Source organism: Carcharhinus amblyrhynchos, chromosome 11 (assembly GCF_965287045.1).
Source record: "Carcharhinus amblyrhynchos chromosome 11, sCarAmb.v2.hapA, whole genome shotgun sequence".
NCBI classification, from domain to species: Eukaryota; Metazoa; Chordata; class Chondrichthyes; order Carcharhiniformes; family Carcharhinidae; genus Carcharhinus; species Carcharhinus amblyrhynchos.
In genome coordinates, this window is record NC_137334.1 from 62,726,531 (window position 1) to 62,748,136 (window position 21,606).

General features: G+C 42.0%; 2 protein-coding genes across 2 annotated transcripts in view; one reads left to right on the forward strand and one right to left on the reverse strand.

Moving 5' to 3' along the window:
* LOC145349727 (secretin receptor-like) overlaps nt 1–7,563 on the forward strand; it is a 42,321-nt gene extending 34,758 nt beyond the window's left edge. The window contains exons 11-14 of the mRNA XM_080198262.1: nt 2,270–2,361; nt 6,842–6,980; nt 7,299–7,340; nt 7,462–7,563. Of these exons, the coding sequence (XP_080054388.1) occupies nt 2,270–2,361; nt 6,842–6,980; nt 7,299–7,340; nt 7,462–7,563 (375 nt within the window). The remainder of the gene's footprint in view (nt 1–2,269; nt 2,362–6,841; nt 6,981–7,298; nt 7,341–7,461) is intronic.
* A 5,552-nt stretch (nt 7,564–13,115) lies between these two features.
* Nucleotides 13,116–21,606, reverse strand: part of tmem37 (transmembrane protein 37) — a 44,275-nt gene continuing 35,784 nt past the window's right edge. The window contains exon 2 of the mRNA XM_080199271.1: nt 13,116–15,998. Coding sequence (XP_080055397.1) covers nt 15,429–15,998 — 570 coding nt within the window. The 3' untranslated portion in view covers nt 13,116–15,428. The remainder of the gene's footprint in view (nt 15,999–21,606) is intronic.

Sequence of the window (21,606 nt, forward strand, 5' to 3'; positions counted from 1 at the left end):
CTCTTTGTAGTCTACATAAATGACTTGGAAGAGGGCGTAGGTGGTGTGATCAGCAAGTTTGCTGATGACACCAAGATGGCAGGGTTGGCGGGTACGGAACTGGATTGTCAGGTGATACAACAGGATATAGATAGGTTGGTGCAGTGGGCAGATAGGTGGCAGATGGCATTTAATCCTGACAAATGTGAGGTGATGCATTTTGGAAGGAATAATGCAGAGAGGAGCTATGTGATTAAAGGTAGACAGATTAGGAGTATAGACATACAGAGGGACCTGGGAGTGCAGGTTCACAAATCCATGAAGGTTGCGTCACAAGTGGAGAACATTGTTAGGAAGGCTTATGGGATGTTAGCCTTTATAGGAAGGGGCATAGAGTATAAAAGCTGCCGTCTAATGCTTCAGTTGTTCAGAACGTTGGTTAGACCGCATTTGGAGTACTGCGTCCAGTTCTGGTCACCTTACTACCGGAAGGACGTGGAGTCTCTGGAAAGGGTGCAGAGGAGGTTTACCAGGATGTTGCCTGGCATGGGGGGACTGGGTTACGAGGAGAGATTGAAGAAACTGGGGCTATTCTCCTTGGAAAGACGGAGATTGAGAGGGGACATGATAGAAGTATATAAGATACTGAAGGGAATAGATAGAGTTAATAGTGAGAGACTGCTCCCTAGACTGGGTACGAACACGAGAGGTCATCATTTAAGGGTGAGGGGGGGGGAGGTATAATTTGGAGGTGAGAAGAAGGTTCTTTACGCAGAGAGTTATGGGGGTCTGGAATGCGCTACCGAGTAGGGTGGTGGAGGCAGGAACGTTGGACTCGTTTAAGATGCAGTTAGATAGGCACATGAGTGAAACGAGAATGGAGGGATATGGTAGGGGCTATTAAATAGGGTTAAACCTCGGGAGACACCGGAAGGGCAGGCTATATGATTAATATTTTTTGTCTTTATTCCACAGGTGGAGGTCCACCTCGTGTCAAGCGAGGGGCATGCACACGGCGGGTCGTGCGTGGGCTGCTCTTGGAAGTCCAGGAGTGGCCTAGTACTTCATGTCGGTGTGTGTGCTTGATCCTGGACCGGTAGACGGGCGCCGCAACAGCTCAGTGACTAGCACTGCTGGCTGTGCAGACACATGGATTTGGGCCTGTGTCTGTGGGAGTTTGCGCATTCTCCCTGTGGTTGCGTGGGTTTCCTCCGGGCGCTCCGGTTTCCTCCCACACCCCAAAGATGTGCTCTTAGGCTAATCGGTTTTTACCAAATTGACACTATTTCTTCCCTGAATCTGACTGAGTAGGGTCCCATTCGTAGACATGCAGGGTAGAATAGGTGTAGGGTGATGCGGCGGCGCGGGCTCGTTGGGCCGAAGGGCCTGTTTCCCGTGCTGGGTTGTTCTTTGTTCTTTGTTCTTTATATGCCCTCTTGCACTCTTCCTCCTTCCAGTAATGTGTCCTCTGCTCTGTACGGTTCTCTGCTCATTCTCCCAGACATTTTGTATTCCACAAGAAAAGCCTATTAGGGCACTGATATTGAGTAGCAATTAGTTTGTCACTTGAAGTCAAGATCAACTACCACGCCAAACCCTGTGAATGGTAGCGGTTTGAACTCAAATGCCTCTGCAATCATAGGAAAGCCAGTTGAAATGAATCAGCAAATAAACTAAAGTGTCATACGGTTATGGAATCCCTACAGTGCAAAAGGAGGCCATTTGGCCCATTGAGTCTGCACCAAATCTCTCTGACAGAGTATCTTACTGAGGCCTTTTCCCCCACCCTATCTTCATGGCCCCACACATTTACCATGTCTAATCCATCCACCCATAGTGGGATACAAATCGATAATCCTTTAAATAGCGCTGATGGCTGCTCTTTCCTTCTGTTGAGAACATGAAGAGTTATGAACGAGTAAGAGATAGTGTAGCTGGAGCATTGAAGTTCAAAGTGGCAGTGTTGATGTCAAATCAGTGTTACAAGCTGGTTAACATCATTACCCGCTATTCTGCATACCTCTTGTGGATGTTTGCTCTGCACACTAATGCCCTCACCAATATGGCTTCCAATATGAATCCAATTAAGAAGTGTTTGTGTTCACTGTAATGCAGTGATATTCTAAGATCACATGTATCACCCAAGGAGTGGGTACTAAGCTTCCAACCTTTGAGTCATATGTGTTTATTTATAAAGCCCAAGATCCCACATGCTTTTTATTTATTGGCTTTATCAATGTACCCTGCCACCTTCAAAAATGTAAACATCTGTTTTTATTCTATTTCACAGATCAACTTTATTCTCTTTGTGCGGATCATGAGGATATTGATAAAAAATCTAAAGACACCTGATGCTGTGAAGAATGATTTAAAACAGTACAAGTGAGTCACAACACCTACTAGCTTCTTTAAGTTAAAGCCATGCAAACTGGGTGTCGAAAAGTCAGTGAGCTCAGTTAGCACTTCAGCCACCAACTTAAACATTCACTCCCTCCACCACCAGCACCAGTCCATCATAAACAAGCTGCACTGTAGCAACTCGGTAAGGGTCTTTTGACAGTACCTCCTAAACCTACAGTCTTTAACCTAGAAGGACAGGGGCAGCAGAAGCACGGGAATACAATCATCTGCAAGTTTATTTCCAAATCATACACTGGCCTGACTTGAAAATATATTACCATTACTTATCATTGTGTGGTCAATCAAAATCCTAGAATTCACCATGGGTGTACCTAGACCACATGGGCTGCAAGCGGTTCAGGAGGGTAGCTCACCCTCACCTCTCAATAGCAATTAGGGATGGGCAAAGGCAGACAGGCCACCCAAACACCTCTTGTTGTTAAAATATCAGCAGACGTGGGGAGGTGATGAGCATGCACTCCTCACTAGCGCACCTGAATTTGCATTATTCTCCTCTACCCTGCCAGGCCACTGCTAAGGGGGTGTAAATTCCCAACCTTGTTGGGCACTGACTGTCATCCCCGTAGTGGTCACTGCTCCCTGTGGTAGTGCTGGGTCTGGAAACCTGCAGGTCTTCTGTATGTTCAGCAGTTCCTCAGGATGCAACTTCATCCCAGATTGGGATGGTGAACACAACCTCTGTCTGATGGAGCATAAAATATTGGGGGGTGGCTTTCTGGAGCAGAGGTGGGCTCATCCCTGACATTTCAGCCAGTGGGTGGGGCCGCTGTTTTCAGTGCCCTATTTTAGGAAGGACGTGAAAGCTATTGTAAGCACACAGAATGAATTTGTCAATTTTGGCCCTGATTTTACTGCCAACAAAATCCTGTAAACAATGGTGGGGAGGGATTTGGGGCACATTATTCAAAAAATTCATACTTAAAATAATTGTTCAATGCCCTGTATATGGTATCATATTGACGTTGGGAACATATGTTAAGAGTTATTGCAATTCACAGGTACACTTATTTACTAATATGATGGTCTCATTTTTCATATATTTAAAATTGTTTAAAAATATGAATGAATTTGTCAATTTTGGCCCTGATTTTACTGGCACTGCTGCCCGAGGCTCATAAGATGCTCCCAAGGCCAATGGAGAATGTCGTTCTGCGAACCTCGCCTGCCCTAAAATCCGGGCAGCCGTGCCGGTAAAATCAGGGTCTTAGTTGTGAATGACAACCTTGACTTCTAATGGGAGAATAGAAAAATTGGGACACTTTTCACTAGAATGTGGAAATTGAGAGAATATCATTGGGCTGTGCAAACGTTTGAGGAATTTTAATGAAGTGAATCAGGGAAAACTATTGCAGAGAATTCATATCTTGGCACAATATATGTTTGCAATGTCCCCTCTTTATTGTATATAGCCATGTCTTTGAGATATGCAATGTCCTGAAACAGCAGAGGTACGAGGAAATTAACACAGTGGCCGGAATTCTCTGATATCTTATGCCCCACCACCACTGCCGGCAAGAACGGAGACTTTGGCGCTCAGCCAAATTTCCATTCACTGCAGCGGGACCAGAAAATCCCCGCCGTGGGTGAGGTTGGAGAATCCCAGCCAGTGACTCTGTTTTTCCCTTTGGTTTAGATGTAATCCTAATTGATCCTTTTGATTGTGACAGAAAGCTTGGTATCTTTATAAGCCCAAAATCATGCACAGTCCTACAAGATACATTTCATTCTGATTTTAACTTTTATTATGAATAAGACACTCAGAAATTATATAATTCCTACAAAATACCCAATGCCGACTTGTTTACCATCTAGTACATAACTATTGGTCTGAGTCATTGCACTATTTTTTTCTTTCAAGTTAACTTGGCTATTGCATTTCAAAATGTGGCAACAAAAATAAGTTGTCATGAATCATACATCTTGCACTTTCAGCAGAAGCTAAACAGCATGGTCAGATAAGTTGAACCTGGACACATTAAATCCGAAAGCATTTTGAGAATGAACAAGTTTTATCATTCGATTATTTCTAGCGACAATGCAAATCCAGAAACAATTTATAAGTGAATAGAAGAAATAACCTTAATCATAGAAGATTAAAGCAAATTCTAACCCTACACATGAAGGTTGAGAGCTTCAAGTTTTTAGGTGTCCAGATCACGAACAATCTGTCCTGGTCCCCCAATGCCAACGCAATAGTTAAGAAAGCCTACAAACGCCTCTACTTTCTCAGAAGTCTAAGGAAATTTGGCATGTCAACTTTTACAGATGCACCATAGGAAGCGTTCTTTCTGGTTGTATCACAGCTTGGTATAGCTCCTGCTCTGCCCAAGACTGCAAGGAACTACAAAAGGTCGCGAATGTAGCCCAATCCATCATGCAAACCAGCCTCCCATCCATTGATTCTGTCTACTCTTCCTGCTGCCTTGACAAAGCAGCCAGCGTAATTAAGGACTCCACGCACCCCGGACATTCTGTTTTTCACCTTCTCCCGTTGGGAGAAAGCTGCAAAAGCCTGAGGTTATGAACCAACGGGACTCAAGAACAGCTTCTTCCCTGTTGCCATCTGACTTTTGAATGGACCGACCTTGCATTAAGTTGATCTTTCTCTACACCCTACCTATGACTGTACCACTACATTCTGCACTCACATGTTTCCTTCTCTATGAACAATATGCTTTGTCTGTATAGTGTGCCAGAAACAATACTTTTCATTGTTCGTTTATTCATGTGACAATAATAAATCAAATCAAATCAAAAATAGGAACAGGGTATCATACATTATTTCCATTGATTGGTAATTAATCCTAAAAGGGGGTACATTTAAGATTACATCACAGGAATAAAGACAGGGGTTAGGAGAATTTTACTTTATGGAGGATTGTTAAGAAAAAGCACTGTTGGACCAAAATCAATCTAACTTTTAAAAGAAAAATGGGTAAGTAGTTGAAAAAGAACACTGTGAAGTGAAAAGGGGCTTGGGATGAAATTCATATCTCTTTTAACAATAAAAGTAAGCATTGATGGGCTGACTGGCCTCCTTCTCTACCATAAAATGATATGATGTAGAGATGCTGGCGTTGGACTGGGATAAGCACAGTAAAAAGGCTCACAACACCAGTTTAAAGTCCAGCAGGTTTATTTGGTAGCACAAGCTTTCGGAGCACTGCCCCTTCATCAGGTGAGTCAATTATGATAGTAAATTGTTAATTTGGACCCATATTTAACCTGATCATCACCAGAATCATTAAATCATATCATAGACTCACATGATGAAGGGGTAGTGCTCTGAAAGCTTGTGCTACCAAATAATCCTGTTGGACTTTATCCTGATATTGTGAGACTTCTTACCCTACTAATAAGCATTATATAGAAGGATTCAGTGGTATAAAATGAAACTTCACCCTTGGCAAAATAAAATTTTACATTTAAATTTCCAGACAACTGTTGTTGCTGTGAAATAGATCCAATGTTAAACTTATTGTGGGATTTGTAGTTCCCTAAATATATTCAGTGAACGTGACCTATCTCAGTGCAATATTCCCAAATAGCCTTACTTTGAATGCATGTCTATTGATAAACAATAATCTAGTTTATAAAGAAAAGTAGGAATGGAAATGTCATCTCAACCAAAGGCACTCTTGAAAATTACGATCAGACATTCATGTCTAACCCAAAAGGAAAATAACAGTAAAATGGGAAAGTAAGACATTGGTCTGAACCGTTTTTTTCCTTCTGTGAAGTGAATTCTCAGAATGAAATGCAACTAAAGATCAATAGAAAGTACAGAGAGTGGAATTTTAACCCCACCATCCAGTAATTAAGACAGCTGTATTAAGATTTATCACCTCATTCATATTCAATTTCCACTTGCCACCATCTTAAGCGGGCCCTTTTTAAAGATGTCAAAGTTCTTTTTGGGAAGAGTCATTATTATTTGTTAATTGGGGTCCTATGATGTACCTAGTACCCCCATGAAATTTTAGTGACCATCCTAATAGTGACAATCGCTCACCATGGACACACTTCTCGGGACAACTTTGCAGCAAAAAAGGGTCAGGAACTTTCATAAATGAGACCAGGAAAATCATGGCATGTAACTTGAACCCCACAAGGACATTTTGGACTTTTTGCTAGGCTTCTCACTTCCCATAATCGTGCCCCGTTTCCCAGGACTTACTACAAACGGCCTCCAGTTCTCATGATTTTGACCTGCCCACAACCAGCCAGTTTTCTCTTTTCAGCTGTTTCAAACTTGTGGAATGTGAGACAGGCCTTGTTGTTAGAATCAGACAAGATCTAAGGGGTTGCTGGGTAGGGGTTTGAGAGGGAAATCAGGCTGTCAACTCAACGCACCTTCCCAGCCAACAATGAAAATCTATCCAACAATTAAAGGGTTAAATATATTTTAAATAGTTCTGTATATTTTATTTGATATTTCTAGGAGGCTTGCAAAATCCACTCTGTTGTTAATCCCTTTGTTTGGAATCCACTATATTGTCTTCGCAATTATACCGGATAAAGGAAGCAGCCTTGTTATGGACTTACGGATAGTCTTTGAAATTGCTCTTGGGTCGTTTCAGGTACTCATTTGAATAAACATTAGAATTATTGATTAAAATTATTGAATCAGTGAGCAAAAGTAACATTAATGTGAGGATGTTCTATATGAATTTCCTCTGAATAATTTTCTGAGGGTGCTGATGGTTTTCCATTAGGCATTAGTAGTAAGTCAGGTTATCTGCCATTGATGCCACTAGAAAACTTACTTGCTCAGTAGATTTGTATCTTGAAAATTAAGGCTATTTTAGTTGAGCCATGATAAGATCCTGTAAAGGGTAATGCTATATTAATGTAAATGTGTTCTTTACACCATTAATGAGGTGCTTTTTAACCTACAGGGATTTGTCGTTGCAGTACTTTATTGTTTCCTTAACGGTGAAGTAAGTATTTTTACTGATTAATTCCAATTTATATGCCACAGAAGTCAAACAAACTTTCCTTTCATAGTCATAGATATCATTTTATTTTTCTATCAATAAAATATGATTGTTCTCCACTAAGGTTCAAGCTGAAATCAAGAGAAAATGGAGACGAAGCAAAGGCAAGCATCACAATAACATAATCAGTAATGGGTGGATGGTGGAACACAGGTATATCTATTGACCTGGCCCAGGCCTAAGGAACTATGGGAATTTGCTTACAAAGAATCAGATGATCTGCAAAAGATCACATGAAATATTGTGCTTCAAATGCTTTTCCAAAAGAGTGTGAAATCAGATCCATTTAACCATGAACAATTTAACTGCTGCTATTGATAGGCTAGGTGTTGCTGACTCATCAATTCCATGTTGAAGAACATTGTTTTTTTCCAAATTTGACTGTCTGCCAAGCTGGTGTGTGCAATGTGGCCTTACCATGGAACATTACATTGATCAAGCTGAGGAGAAATTTATGTATATGTGTGATATTGTGCAGTTTATATGTGATAATGTTACAAATGCATTTGATATTTAAGAAAGTTCAATTCAACTTGGTACACCAATCATCTTTGAAGGAACATTTTTTAGAGTAGCCATGTCTAATGCTTGCAAATTGATTTCCTAAATTATTCTTGAAATGTCTAAAATAAGCAAGAAAATTGAGTTCTTAAATGTAAATGATAAATAATGTGAATATAAATGTCATTATTGGACCACACTAGGTGAAATTTTCCACTCTGGAAATTAAGGGGCAGGATTTTCCCACAGAATGTTTTGCGATAGCAGAAGCAGCCCTCTATTGGCCGACAGTGGGATTTTCAAATTTCGCCAGTGTCAACAGCTTTTTCTGCAGCTCGCACCCTCCGTTGCCAGGGAACCAGCCACATGGAGGATCATCATCAGCGGGACTGAAAAATTCTACCAGTGGGAAGGGCTGGAAACTTTGAGCCCAATGCTAGAATTTTCCACTTTGGGACCAGGTCCTTTGGAAGGAATGGGAAGTCAGGTGGATTACCATCACAGAGCCTTGCAAAAGATTGGAACATGAGATAGAGGAGTCTGTCCATCTGCTCCCTGCTACGGTGGTACAAACATGTGCGTGTATCGAGGTCTCCATGAGGTGGATGGTGGACACCATGAACTAGGCCAGCAGAATGCTCAGTTTTTGCCACAGACCTGCACTCCATGGCTGCAGCATGGGTAAGCTTTTGTAGTGGCTACATGAGAGGGAGTTGGGGCAGCTTGACCTCCCTCCAGTGCCCCTTTACCTAAAGTTGTCTTGGAGGAGTCCTTGTGCACCCAAAAGGAGGTGGAACATGAGGCAGACACTCTTGGGGCCTTTCCTCTGGACTCTCCAAGGGTGTTCCAGTTTTCCAAGTCCACCGTGTTGGTAATCCTATCAGCTCCAGCTTCTGGGACTGCTGAGGGTGGACCTTCCTCAGAACATAAAATCCAAAGAAAGTCGAATCCTCCAGGCCTCAGGCATCAGGTGGATACTTGCTAAAATCAGCAGAGACAAGATGGTATTGTAGTCGGCAGGCGGCTTCCATCTCTGCTGCAGACATTGTGAAAGTACCCAGAGACAGTGGTTGGGTAAGGAAAACTAAGAAGTTCCAAGTACAATCTGGCAGCATTGCTGTACAATCATTGTAAATATTCCTTGCACACTTGTAAATACATGTATAGTTGTACTTAATGGTGGTCTGCTGGGTTTTTATTTCTTCTGTTCATTTTAAAGCCTGTGCACTCCCACCCTCCACCCACTAACCAACCCCACTATTTCAAGGGGCTAACCCAGGCTGAATCCATGTCCTGCTGAATTAGACTTGCACAAGAAGGCATTTATCTTAGTCAGGGCCTTTGCAAAACAAGTGCTAGAAGCCATGCACAAACACTGTTCCTGCACACCTATAGTCTATAGAAAGATCTTTCCCTTGTCAGGACAATAAATTAGAGTTGAGGTGAGCTGCAGCTCTTCCCATCCATTGACCCTTCTTCAAAACAGCATTTCTTCTGATGGATTTTGAGGGACTGGGCAGTGCCTCAGTAACAGGATGGATGTGTGTGTTGTTTCAAACATGCTGTAACATTTTCTACCCTACCCTCCCCCTATAGCCCACACCCTCCCACTCCATCACCCTTGAACCACCCCATGCCAACCTCCCCAATTGCTGCATGCCATATCTCCCATCCACCTCAGTCACTGTCCCCATGCCCACACTTATCTGCCCACCCCCGACCACTGAGTTGCCATGATGGTCAGGAGCTTGCCACCAATTTCTATCATCAGAATGTGATTTTATTTTTTGAGTTGCACCATATTCTCTGTCCTCTCCCTCCACAAACCACCTGCTGGGTGACAGGATGGCTGATCTCCAGCGGGGACATGGTGGCCAGACTTACTGCCTCATAGAGCCAGGGACCCGGGTTCGATTCCCAGCATGGGTCACTGTGTGTGGAGTTTGCACATTCTCCCCGTGCACACATGGGTTTCCTCCGGGTTCTGCGGTTTCCTCCCACAGTCCAAAGATATGCGGGTTAGGTGGATTGGCCATGCTAAATTGACCCTATTGTCAAGGGGACTAGCTAGGGTAAACATGTGGGGTTATGGGGATAGGGCCTGGGTGGGATTGTGGTGGGTGCAGACTCGACGAGCCAAATGGCCTCCTTCTGCACTGTAGGAATTCTATGGATTGTATGATTCTTCTTATTCATTATGCATCCGTGCGGAGCTCAGAAAATCTCATGGCAAGGCAGGCAGGGGGTTTCCAGCTCTTTTAATTACCTTATGGGGGGTCATAGGTCCTGGTGCTATATTTAAAAGGCATCTGGACAACATCCATTGAAAGCGAGGCAGGAGCTCCACATTACTCCTCCAGACTCCTTGTGGTCACAGCAGAGGGTGCTTCTGGGATTGCCTTTTATTCATTTTTAGGTAAGAATGCTGCCACTTATATACCAACAATCGGGGCACTGCTCACTGTAATCTATGCTTCCTCATTTTAGATCTCAAAGGAATTTCTTTCTATTTATTTTTGATATACTCTAACTTGAAAGAATACAAATCTGACAATCATTGTTGCCACAGTATAAGGCACATTAATTTGTTATGTTTTTTTTATAAATAGATAAATGGCTGGTGGAATTTTCCAAATTACCCTGAATCCCATGGATTTTTTTCTTGACCAGTCTCCCATGCAGGACCATGTCAAAAGCCTTACAGAATTCCATGTAGACTACATCAACTGCACTGCTCTCATCTACACAGCTGATCGCCCCTTCAAAAAATTCAATCAAACTTGTTAGAAATGATCTCTCGGTGACAAAGCCATATGAATTATCCTTCACTAATGCTTGCCTCTCCAATCAGAGATTAAGTCTGTCCCTCAGAATTTTACCAATAATTTTTCTACCGCTTTGTTAGACTCACAGGCCTGTAATTAGCCTGTTTATCCCTACTTCACATCTTGAATAATGGTCGCACATTTGCTGTCCCCCAGTCCTCTGGCATCTCTCCTGTAGCCAGAAAGAATTTGAAAATTAGCATTAGAACCCGAGCAATCTCCTCCCTTGACTCATACTGCTGAAGACTCTCTCCAACTTTTACAGCTTGGTATGGCTCCAGCTCTGCCAAACACCATAAGAAATGACAAAGTTTCATGAAGGAAGCCTAGTCCATCACATAGACCAGCTTCCCATCCACTGAGTTTGTCTACACTTCCCACTGTCTCGGAAAAGCAATCAGTTTAATCAAGGACCTCATACACTCCAGTGTGCTGGGCTTGGGTAAGATGTTCCGTCAGAGAGTTGGTGCAGACTCGATAAGACAAATGGCCTCCTTCTGTGTTGTAGGAATTCTATGATTTGCAAACAAGGAAATTACTGCCCACTGAAATGGAATCTGCTATTAGGTCCTAAAATAATCATTAGAATTGTATTTATAATCAAACAACAACAAAAATTATAGCACAGGAACAGGCCCTTCAGTCCTCCAAGCCAGCACTGACTATACTGCCCGACTGAAACTAAAGCCCCCTACCCTTCCAGGGACCATATCCTCTATTCCCATTTATTCATGTATTTGTTCAGATGCCCCTTAGAATGGTCAATGTCGTCTGGCTCCATGCATAGATTTCCTCCCCTAACCTTGAGTGGGCCAACCCTCTATCTGGTTACCCTCTTGCTCTTTATATATGTATAAAAGCCATGGGATTTCCCTTAATCCTGCTGGCCAATGATTTTTCATGACCCCTTTTTGTCCTCCTTATTCCTTTCTCAAGTTTCTTTCTACTTCCCTTGTATTCCACACTTATGTGTTCCCAGCCTCCGAGCCTTGAGAAATGTTTCTTTTTTTCCTCTTTGTCTAGGCTCACAATATCTCTCATTATCCAACGTTCCCAAAACTTGCCAAACTTATCCTTCACCCTTACAGGAATGTGCCAGTCCTGAATCTCATTCAACTTACACTTGAAAGCTCTCATGTCAGATGTTGATTTGCCCTCAAATATCTGCTCCCAATCTAAATTCTTCATTTCCTGCCTAATATTGTCATAATTAGCTTTCCCCCAACTTGGCACCTTGAGGCCTACACTTTTCTTAAGCCATCAGTACCTTAAAGCTTACTGAATTGTGCTCACTGTTCCCAAACTGCTCTTCTACTGAAACATTGAATACCTGGCCAGGCTCATTCCCCAATACCAGGCCCAATATGGCCCCTCCCTAGTTGGACTATCTACATACAATTTCAAGAAGCCCTCCTGAATGCTCCTTACAAACTCTGTCCCATCCACGCTCCTGGCACTGAGTGAGTCCCAGTCAATACAAGGCAAGTTAAAATCTCCCACCACAACAACCCTGTAACTTTCACAGCTTGCCAAATTCTGCCTGCTTACTTGTTCCTTCATCTCCTGCTGGCAGTTGGGCAACCTATAGTAAACCCCCAACATTGTGACTACGTCCTTCCTATTACTGAGCTCTACCCATATTGCCTCACTGTGTGAGCCCTCCGAGGTGTATTCCCGCAGTACAGCTGTGATATTCTCCTTAACCAGTCATGCAGCTCCCCCACCCCTTTTACATCCCCCTCTATCCCGCCTGAAACATTTGTATCCTGGGACGTTAAGCTGCCAATCCTGTCCTTCCCTTAACCAAGTCAGGACCAATCCGTTTGACATCCATTTGACTGAAAAGTAATTACACAACCACTGGCAGATATGAAAGACATTTTAATTTGCAATTAAAAACAGAATAAAACAAAATGAAGAATTTGGCCACATGTTTTCAGTACTATGGTGTATGTTACATTTGAAAATACAGCATTAAATAGCACTTCATAAACAGCAGTGGAAACCAAGTTTTGTTATTATGCAAATTTGATCAGGCAGAAACTGAGTTAACAGTATCTGAAAAGTGCAAAGTGTGTCTAAATTACATTGTATATTTTATACATTAAAATTTACAATTCAGAAAAGAAGAAATGAAAGCAATCGAGGCTGGTTACACAACAATGGAAATACATTTCTACCAATACAAATGAATATAATAGCTTAAGACCATTCACAAAAAGATACAAGTACAAAAGAAATAATTCAATATATCTGTGTTAATTTAGTATAGACAATCATAAATCCAAGCTACAATGGAATGTACTAAGTTTGATCAGGCCAAGTTCAGCTACAATTTTGTGAGAGTGCTGAAATATTAATTTTGCAATGAATCATTGATGACAAATGTTATTGAAAATAGTTTAAGGCCTTCCTCAGTGCATTTGTTGGGTGAGATTTGATTAGATTGGATAGTGCAAGGATTAGGCATTTTAAAATGAATAATACTGACATCACGCTAAACCAGTTGTCTGGATAAAGTACAATTTTTCTTGAAAGGCACTTTTATTGATATTGAAAGTAACAGCATTGTAAAACAAACAAGTTGCCTAGTACGTAGGGGTGAATTTTCCCATTCTGCCTACCATTGGAAGCAGGCAAGGGGCAGACCATGGAAAGATCCATTGACCTTGGGTGGAATTTTCTGGTTTTGCGCTGAGTGTGGCTGGAAAATCCCACCCCGCGACTTTATGAAAGCTTATCATTGCATGAGGATATTAAGCTTGCTCTACACTACACTGCTTAAAAATCACATTCATCTGCTAATTGACTGAAAGAGGCTAAATTTAGTACAATAAGGTAAAGGTGCCATAATCCCAGATGACCATAGGTTGCTCTCCTCCTCAAACTGGTGGTAATTTAACCTGAGGATAACTATACGTCAGATAAGGGGCAAGATTGAGAAAGTGGGTCTTAATGAATTACCTCAGCCGGTATGGGAATTGAACCCACACTGTTGGCATCGCTCTACATTACACAACTGTTGTCTAGTCAACTGAACATACCAACTCCCAATATTCTCAAATACGATCACTTGCTTTTGTATATACTTACTGAAATGTTACTGCTATGATGGCCTTTCCATGTGCATTTTAGTTCTTAGTTATGACGTGAACAAATAAATGTAACCTACAGATGTTTCTTTTAGACTACCTGTTGCTCAGTGTGCTGTTTGTGAAAGCTGACTGTTTTTCCGTTCTGCATTCGGTGATCTCTTCAATGTGTCAACCAAAAATTTCCAGCGGATGGTGGGGAGAAATCAAATAAACTGTATGATAATAACAGTTCAGTTTATAGTTGTAAGAATTCCCTGCTATATTTGCATCCTCTGGATCATAAGCTACTCTAATCAACTCCAATTTATTGAATACAATTGGATGGAATTTTCCAGTGCTTTCCAACAGTGGGATCTTCCAGTTCCATCAAAGTTAACCCCAATCATGAGTCAAAGTCAATCATGAACTCTGACAATGGTATGGGCAAGGAATATAAATCGCCATCAACTTAGATGGGACCTGGAAGATCCTACCACCAGGAAATGTTTGGAGAATTCTACTCAAAAATTATTAGAGCATTATTTCTTTCTACAATTATTGCAACCATCATTTTTTCCCCCTTTTACTGTGAACATCGTAGGAATATTTGTACCTGCCTCCACTGCTGTTCCTGTGGCTGAGCACATGAAAACTGCCCACCTTAATTTCCCAAACACATGGGGCAATGCATACCTGAATTCCACTGTGCCTTGTCCCCAGGAGAAGTTCCCTACCAACAGCACAATCTGATAAAATTACCCTGTTCAGTGTCAGGATCAAACACCACTTGTCTGGTAATGTTTAGTGAGATGCCTCAATGCGATCTTGAAAGAACACCAGCACTGCTTCGCTATTCATTCTCCAAATTCTCTCACCAATCAGTCAATATTCAAAACTTAAGTGAGTGGGCCAATTTAATGCCAACTACTAAACAGTTTTATGATCTGAGCCTATCCCACCAGAATTGGTTTAAGACTACCCACTTCATTTTATTCAGGAGTGTTTGCAGTAAAAACACAGGAGACTTCCATCCAGAAGTCAGCTTCAAATCCAAATCCAAAAAAGGTCAAATCTACAGTGCTGTAAGCCAGATGCCATTTAATTTATAATGGATAGCAATCGTCAAAATTGAACTGTGCAACTCTTGTTCTTAAGTCAACATACCTTAAAAACCCAACATTTATATTTCATTTTAATGGTGAGAGTTTTTAATTCTGTGAATATTAAGATAATAATGTTTTACCTCCCCCTGCCCCATCATTATTTAGGTTTGAGTACAGTCAGCTAAATGATTTTTTAAAAATAATATTACAATCTTTCTAGAAATTGTCAGTGAGATTATAAATGCAAGGTGAAGTTATTCCCCAACCCCACCACCAGCACAAAATTGCACGCATATTTACGTACTATGATTTATCAGATTTCTATATCAAAATTGTTGATATTTTTATCTTATTGAAAAATAGGAACATAAACTGCAGTGCAAATACAGAGTGAGAGCACCTTCACTGAGATTCTAAAAGTAGTCAATAATAACAATACTCAAAAGTTTGAGATATTTTAGAATCCCTACACTTCACATGTACAGACTCCCATCTTACATAAATGAAAAGCTCATGGAAGAAAAAGCATCAAGCTTTGTCTACTGAATTATCTGAGATCGTCATGCTGTACATGTGAAGACCACTAACACCACTGAAGAAAAAAAGAAAAGCGGAAATGAACTCATTCCAATATGCTAAGCTGATGCCCGTGAGTGTAATAAAGTTCCACAACACAATGGCAAAGACCAGTACAACAACAGATGTCATGAAGAAAGCCAGGAGGATCAGCCCTGAGCCACATGCCCACCTACGCCTGGAATAGGCATCCTGACAAATCTGAGAGGTGATTAGCATCTCCAGCCCAAACATCGCCAGCACCACAGCAAAAGTGGCGACGATCCTTGTGAAAATGAGGGAAGTGTATAACCCTCCAACCCCAGCAACACTCAAATCTGTTGTACATTGAGGCTTGTTGTCGTGCTCTAAAGTGCAGAAATGCCAGAGTCCAAATAACTTCCCATCTGTAAGCAGCCAGTGCCCAGAGCACACAGAAATTGATGACAGAACAACTGCTATCACTGTGCAGAGAATGATCAGCGTTCTGATCAGTATGTCCAGTACTGATTTTCCAGCCTTCTTACATAGCTTTTCTTGTGCCTGAAATGAAATTTGCACAAGATTATTAAAGTACAAGACAGATCAGCATTCAAATTCAAATTTTTTTAAAAAAAAATTTTTGCTTTCAGTTGTTGGGCAAAAGGGCCCAGTCCACTACCCCACAGGGAGCTTTATACTCAGATAGTGCATCCTGAAAAATGTTAATGGCCTGCAAAAAATCTCTGTGGAATAGGCCCTCATGTCTATAAGCTGAATTAAGTGGTTCAGTGAGCATCATAAACCTTGACAGTGGAATACCAGATGATTGTGCAAGACAGAGACAAATACTGCGCATGTACACAAACACACATCTTAAATAACCACATAAAATTTTTAAAGCTGGAAAGGCTCTGGAGGCCCTCATTATATTGTAGCTAATTTATCAGGCTGTATGCAATTTGTTATGCCTATTTTAACATGAACTGTTTCTGCATTAACTGATGCTGGTGTGGTGGGGGGGAGGGGGGTGGAATCCTCATCATTTCAGACACCCAGGGATGATATCGGCTACTGGGAATATCGGCTAGCTTGCAGCCAGCCAGGAGAGAGAGGCCTAGTGACTTGTCAACTTTAAATGACTAAGCAGCTTTTCAATTCTGAAGGGTGGATTCTCATTCAAATCCGACGCGAATAATAAAGAGGATGAAAGGTGGGAGTGATATTTTGATCAACAAGGGGCCACAAGGGATCCAAAGGAATGATCTCCATCGTAAAGTTAGCAGTCAGGCTGATCCGGAGGCGAAGATAGTCACACAGACGGATGCTTTGTTTCCAGTGAGTGAGAGTGTTATAATCCCCTCTGCCCGATTGTTAATCATTTATTAATTGTATTTAACTGCATACAGGTGATAGGGATTATCTGAGGATCCACATGTGCCTCTATAAGAAAGAGCAGATTGGAACTGTGGCTGGGTAAAGTAGGACATTCAGCCCCTTGGGCCTGTTCTGTCATTCAGTTTGCTCATGGCTGATCTGTACTTCAAACTTCCATTTGCTCCATAACCTCCTGATAGACTTACCTAACAAAAACCTTTGGGCAACGTAAATTCTAGATTTCTACTGGCTAACGTGCGAATAAATGCTCCTTGTTTCCAGTTCTGCTTGCCTTGTTTAAATCTTAAGATTATGGCTCGGAATATTTTGGAAAAGGACAGAATTTAGCAGTCCTACCCTAGCGTGGATCTGAGGTTGGACTAGGATTTGAGCATGTGTGATTCATGGGGCAATACGCCATTTCAATCACCAGCTGCCTCCACTGAAGTGGGACTTTTGAACTCTAGCTGTGCGAATCCCAGAGTGCACAGAGCAAGATCAGGTAAAAGGATGTCTGAACTTTGTGGATTCTTTGGAAAGCTAGGAGAGGTAAGGTACCCTTGTGGATAGGGTCCCAATACATCTTTTGGAAAAGCAAAGAAACCTTCAGTAGAGACAAGGCACCTTCTGGAATTGTTAGAATTAAACACAATTATGCATATTTTTCACACATTCCTTTGAATTGTCAAGCTGTTGAGGAACTATCAATTGTCACAATGTTCAGGAACTGTCAAGGGACACTAGTACAGTTGGCATGGACAGGGTAGGAACATAAGGTGGTGGATGAACTGAATAAGGTGGCGTGTGTTGATACTAAATTGGCATAGTGGGTGTTGGACCATGGGAATGGATAGAGGGGCATGTACTGGCGTAGGATGTATGAATGGCCATGGGGGGGTGTGTGCAGGAGGGAATGGGTTGGTAAGGTTTCATAGATGGGGCAAACGGAGTGTGTGTATGTTGGTGGGGGTAGGTAGGGGGAGAATAGTGAAGTATGAAGGAATGTTTCTTTTATAATCTCAATTTAAATACAGTGCTAGAGGACAGAGGGAAGCCTAGAACCCAGTCTGCCTCTGCACATGGCATCCTCTACACGCTGAGGTCGCTTGCACCAAATTTCCATTTCAGCCTGAGCCCTCTGCTCCTCCCTCCAACTGTAAACTGAACACAATCCAGAGAAGAGAATCTGGCCCGCCATCTTTATACTCTGAATCTTCACATTAGAAACACAGAATGATCATGGAAGGAAGTCATTTGTCCCATTGGGTCCATGTTGGCTTTCTGCAAGAGCAGCTTAGCTCTTTTCCCGTAATCCTACAACTGCCTTCCCTCCAACTGCTTATCCAATTTCCTTTTGAAATTCAGGCACAATTGTATCTGCCTCTGCCACACACTCAGATAATGCATTCCAAAGTGTGACCCACTCTCTGGGTAGACAGCATTTCCTCACGTGGTCGCTAGAGGAACTAGTTGCTCCTTGTTTATAAAATTCTTTTATCATTTTAAATATCTCAATTAAATCACATTCAGTCTTCTATATTTACGAATCTATAAGCTTGGTTTATCAAATTGTCCTCAATTCTGTGAGCCCTGCTATGTTTTTGGTGAATCTGCCCTATAACCACTCGAAGACCAATATACCCTCCTTGAGGTATGGTGCCCAAAACTGAATTCATTGCTTAAGATGCAGTCAAAGCAGGGCTGATATAACAGTAACAATAACTCCCACCCACTCTGCATTCTAGACCCTTTGATATGAAGGCCAACATTCCATTAGCCACTTAATGAATTTTTATGCCTGTCTATTAGCATTTAGCGATTTATGTGAACAGACCCTTAAATCTTTCTGTCCCCCCATTGCTTTACCTCTTACCATTTAGAAAACTGAAGTATTACAAAGTGCTGATTTTGATCTGTATACAACAAGGTCAGGATTCACAAAAGCTGCTGATGTGGACAACCTTTAAAAATCGTGGATCCAGAGGTCATGTTGGGATTCCAAAGCCATTCATTTATCTCTACTCTCCGCTTCCTGTGATGGAGGATGGTGCCCCCATCAAGCAGGTCACCTTGATCCCATAGTAATAAAAGCAGATTACTGCAGATGCTGGAAACTTTAAATAAAAAGAAAAAATGCTGGAAACACTCGGCAGGTCTGGCAGCATCTGAGGAGAGACACAGAACTAACGTTCCAAGTCCATATGACTACTCTTCTGACATTTCCCCCTGATCAGGAATGATCAGAGATACCAAAGCAGGTGAATGCTAGAAGCATTGTGCCCAGGACCTAGCATTATATCATTCCTGTTCTCCTTTAGAGAAGTATGAGTACCCAGTGTGACTCATGACAGTCACACTGGTACCATGGGACAGATACTATTGTATCTCAAGGTGGCAGTATGCCTGTTTCCCTAACAGCCTCTGAATCAGTGCAGCTGCCCCAGCCAGCTAGGGAGCACTTCCCTAGTCAGCACTGAGATAATGTCATCTACATTGGGGCCCTGTAGGGTCATAACTCCATGAGGTGTTCCACCATTGCCTTCCCAACTGTCCTCAGTAGAAATTTAGCAACCATTTACTGCCCATCTCATACCTTTGGAGAAACACCTCATAGGAAACCCAAATTAACAATTGAATACAGATAACTCAGTAGGATCCTGGTGAAGATTGAGGAGAAATTTAGACAATGCCCTACCACTATCTCACCACCCTTCTGGATTTTTTCTCCTTCAGACACTTGTACATGGCATTGGAAACAAGGCCCTGAACACACTGAAGTTTTCCTAGCACATGCAGAAGCTGGTGGTCCTGGAATGCAATGGTAAAGGAAAGGGATTCACCCAATGGAGAGACATGTTCATAGCAAATCCCTTCACCATCCCACTCTCCCCGCCCCCAACCCCCGCCCACTCACCACCACCACCATCAGCAGATGGCTGTAGGGAAATTCTGAATGCATGTCTATGGTTCTATATGTATAGAATTGGCTGCATTGTATTCACTCGTTTTTGTATAATGACTATTTCATGGTAGACCAATGATGTATCATTGATACAAGAATCAAGATTACCTTCTTATCATGAAAGAATTCTTTCACTCTGGCTTTACAACAAAGTGTGATTCACACAATATGATTTTCATAAGCTTTCCAAATTAAAGTTGCACGCGTCCTACTCATTTCCTGCTCCTGCTTCCGTGAATTGTCCTGTTTGCAGTTGAAATTGGAGTTTCTGTTCTATTCATACACTTTAGGCAACAGAAGTTAATCAAAACATGACAATGTTGAAACAAATATATGCAGTTGTCAGTTTGAACAATATGCACTTACTTGCTTTGAAAGAAGACTGAGGCCCTGAGAGCAGATATTGTAAAGAATGCTTTAGGAACAGAGCAATGTGTTACATTTTGATTAAATGTTAATGCAAGTCACTGGAATAAGAGCTCTTCAATGAACTCAAAGTTCCCAAACTATGCACGAAATATTGTCAGCTCAGCTGAGACAGATGGCAGGCCCAAAAGCTGGCAGCAACACCCCTCAACCATTCCTGAGACTCCCAGCTGCATTTTTCAGCTGACTAGCCACTGATTATTGCCGTCAGGGCTCCTGTTTCTTTAAAGGATGGGCACCTGCTCCAAGTGCTGCCAGCCAATTAGAGGGCAAGAAACTCAGCAGCGCCACCAGGGCTGGTGGCCATTGTTGGAACGGCACCCACATGAGTGGATGCCATGGGAGCAGGCTGCTTTCACAACCAGTAATGGGGTCTGGGGTCGCCAGGGCTGGCCAGACAGGCTATCGGAAAATGGATGCTGGTGAGTGCAGGTGGAAGTTGCCCATTAGTCCTATTGGAAGAGTCCTAAATCCTGAACCACAGGAAGGTGGCTAGAATACACTAATCTTTGTGGAGGGTCCACCCATCATTGACAAAATGCTAGTGACAGTGCAAAGATGACCTTAACTGGCCTCATGGCTTAGATCCCAGAATGCTACCAACAGAGTCACGCTGACATGGCTAGCCTTGATTTTACCGATCTCACCTCCCAGCCCATCTCTGTGAGCGTTTGAAATCCTGGTCAATTATTGTTACCTTTTTACACAATGGGATAGAGTAGGAGAACATCAGGTTGTTATACACTTAAAGCCTCAAAAGTTAGAAACTGTAATCAACCACCCAAGCCTGCCCAGGGTTTATGCTATTTCCCTTTATTGAGACTTCTAAATAACTCACCCTGCAGTCACCAACAAATACCATCAATTCCTTGCGATGATTGATGTATCAGAAAAACACGCTCCAACAATTCAGGAATGAAAACCTTCACGGCTACACTTGGAATTCATCGCTCATAAATATCCCAGGTAAGAAATCAAAGTCAGCTCCCTGACAGGAAGTGTGAATATCAATAACAGCACAGACTGGAATTTGAAAACACATTCTTAATTAAGGGTCTGATCTTCTGGTGCCGTTTATGTTGGCAACGTGGAAGTATTAATAAATATGCATTTGGAACATGGTAAATGACGTGGAAAGTAGTCAAAAAGATAATAAAGATGTTATATGAGAGGTTTCTTGCAACTGTTGATAGAGTAGATAATGTTTGAACACAGGTAGCTATTTATTAGGAATATTTTGTAACAGCGATTCAATGATTAACACTGACAACTCAGGGATGTACTTCTGAATTCCTCCAACAGGGTAAAAGCGCCTCTCTGCTGACCGTAAGGATCTGTGTGAATTGGGTCTGTTAAATTCCAATACATCTGTGTGCATGACCATGACACTAAATTGCCCACAAAAAG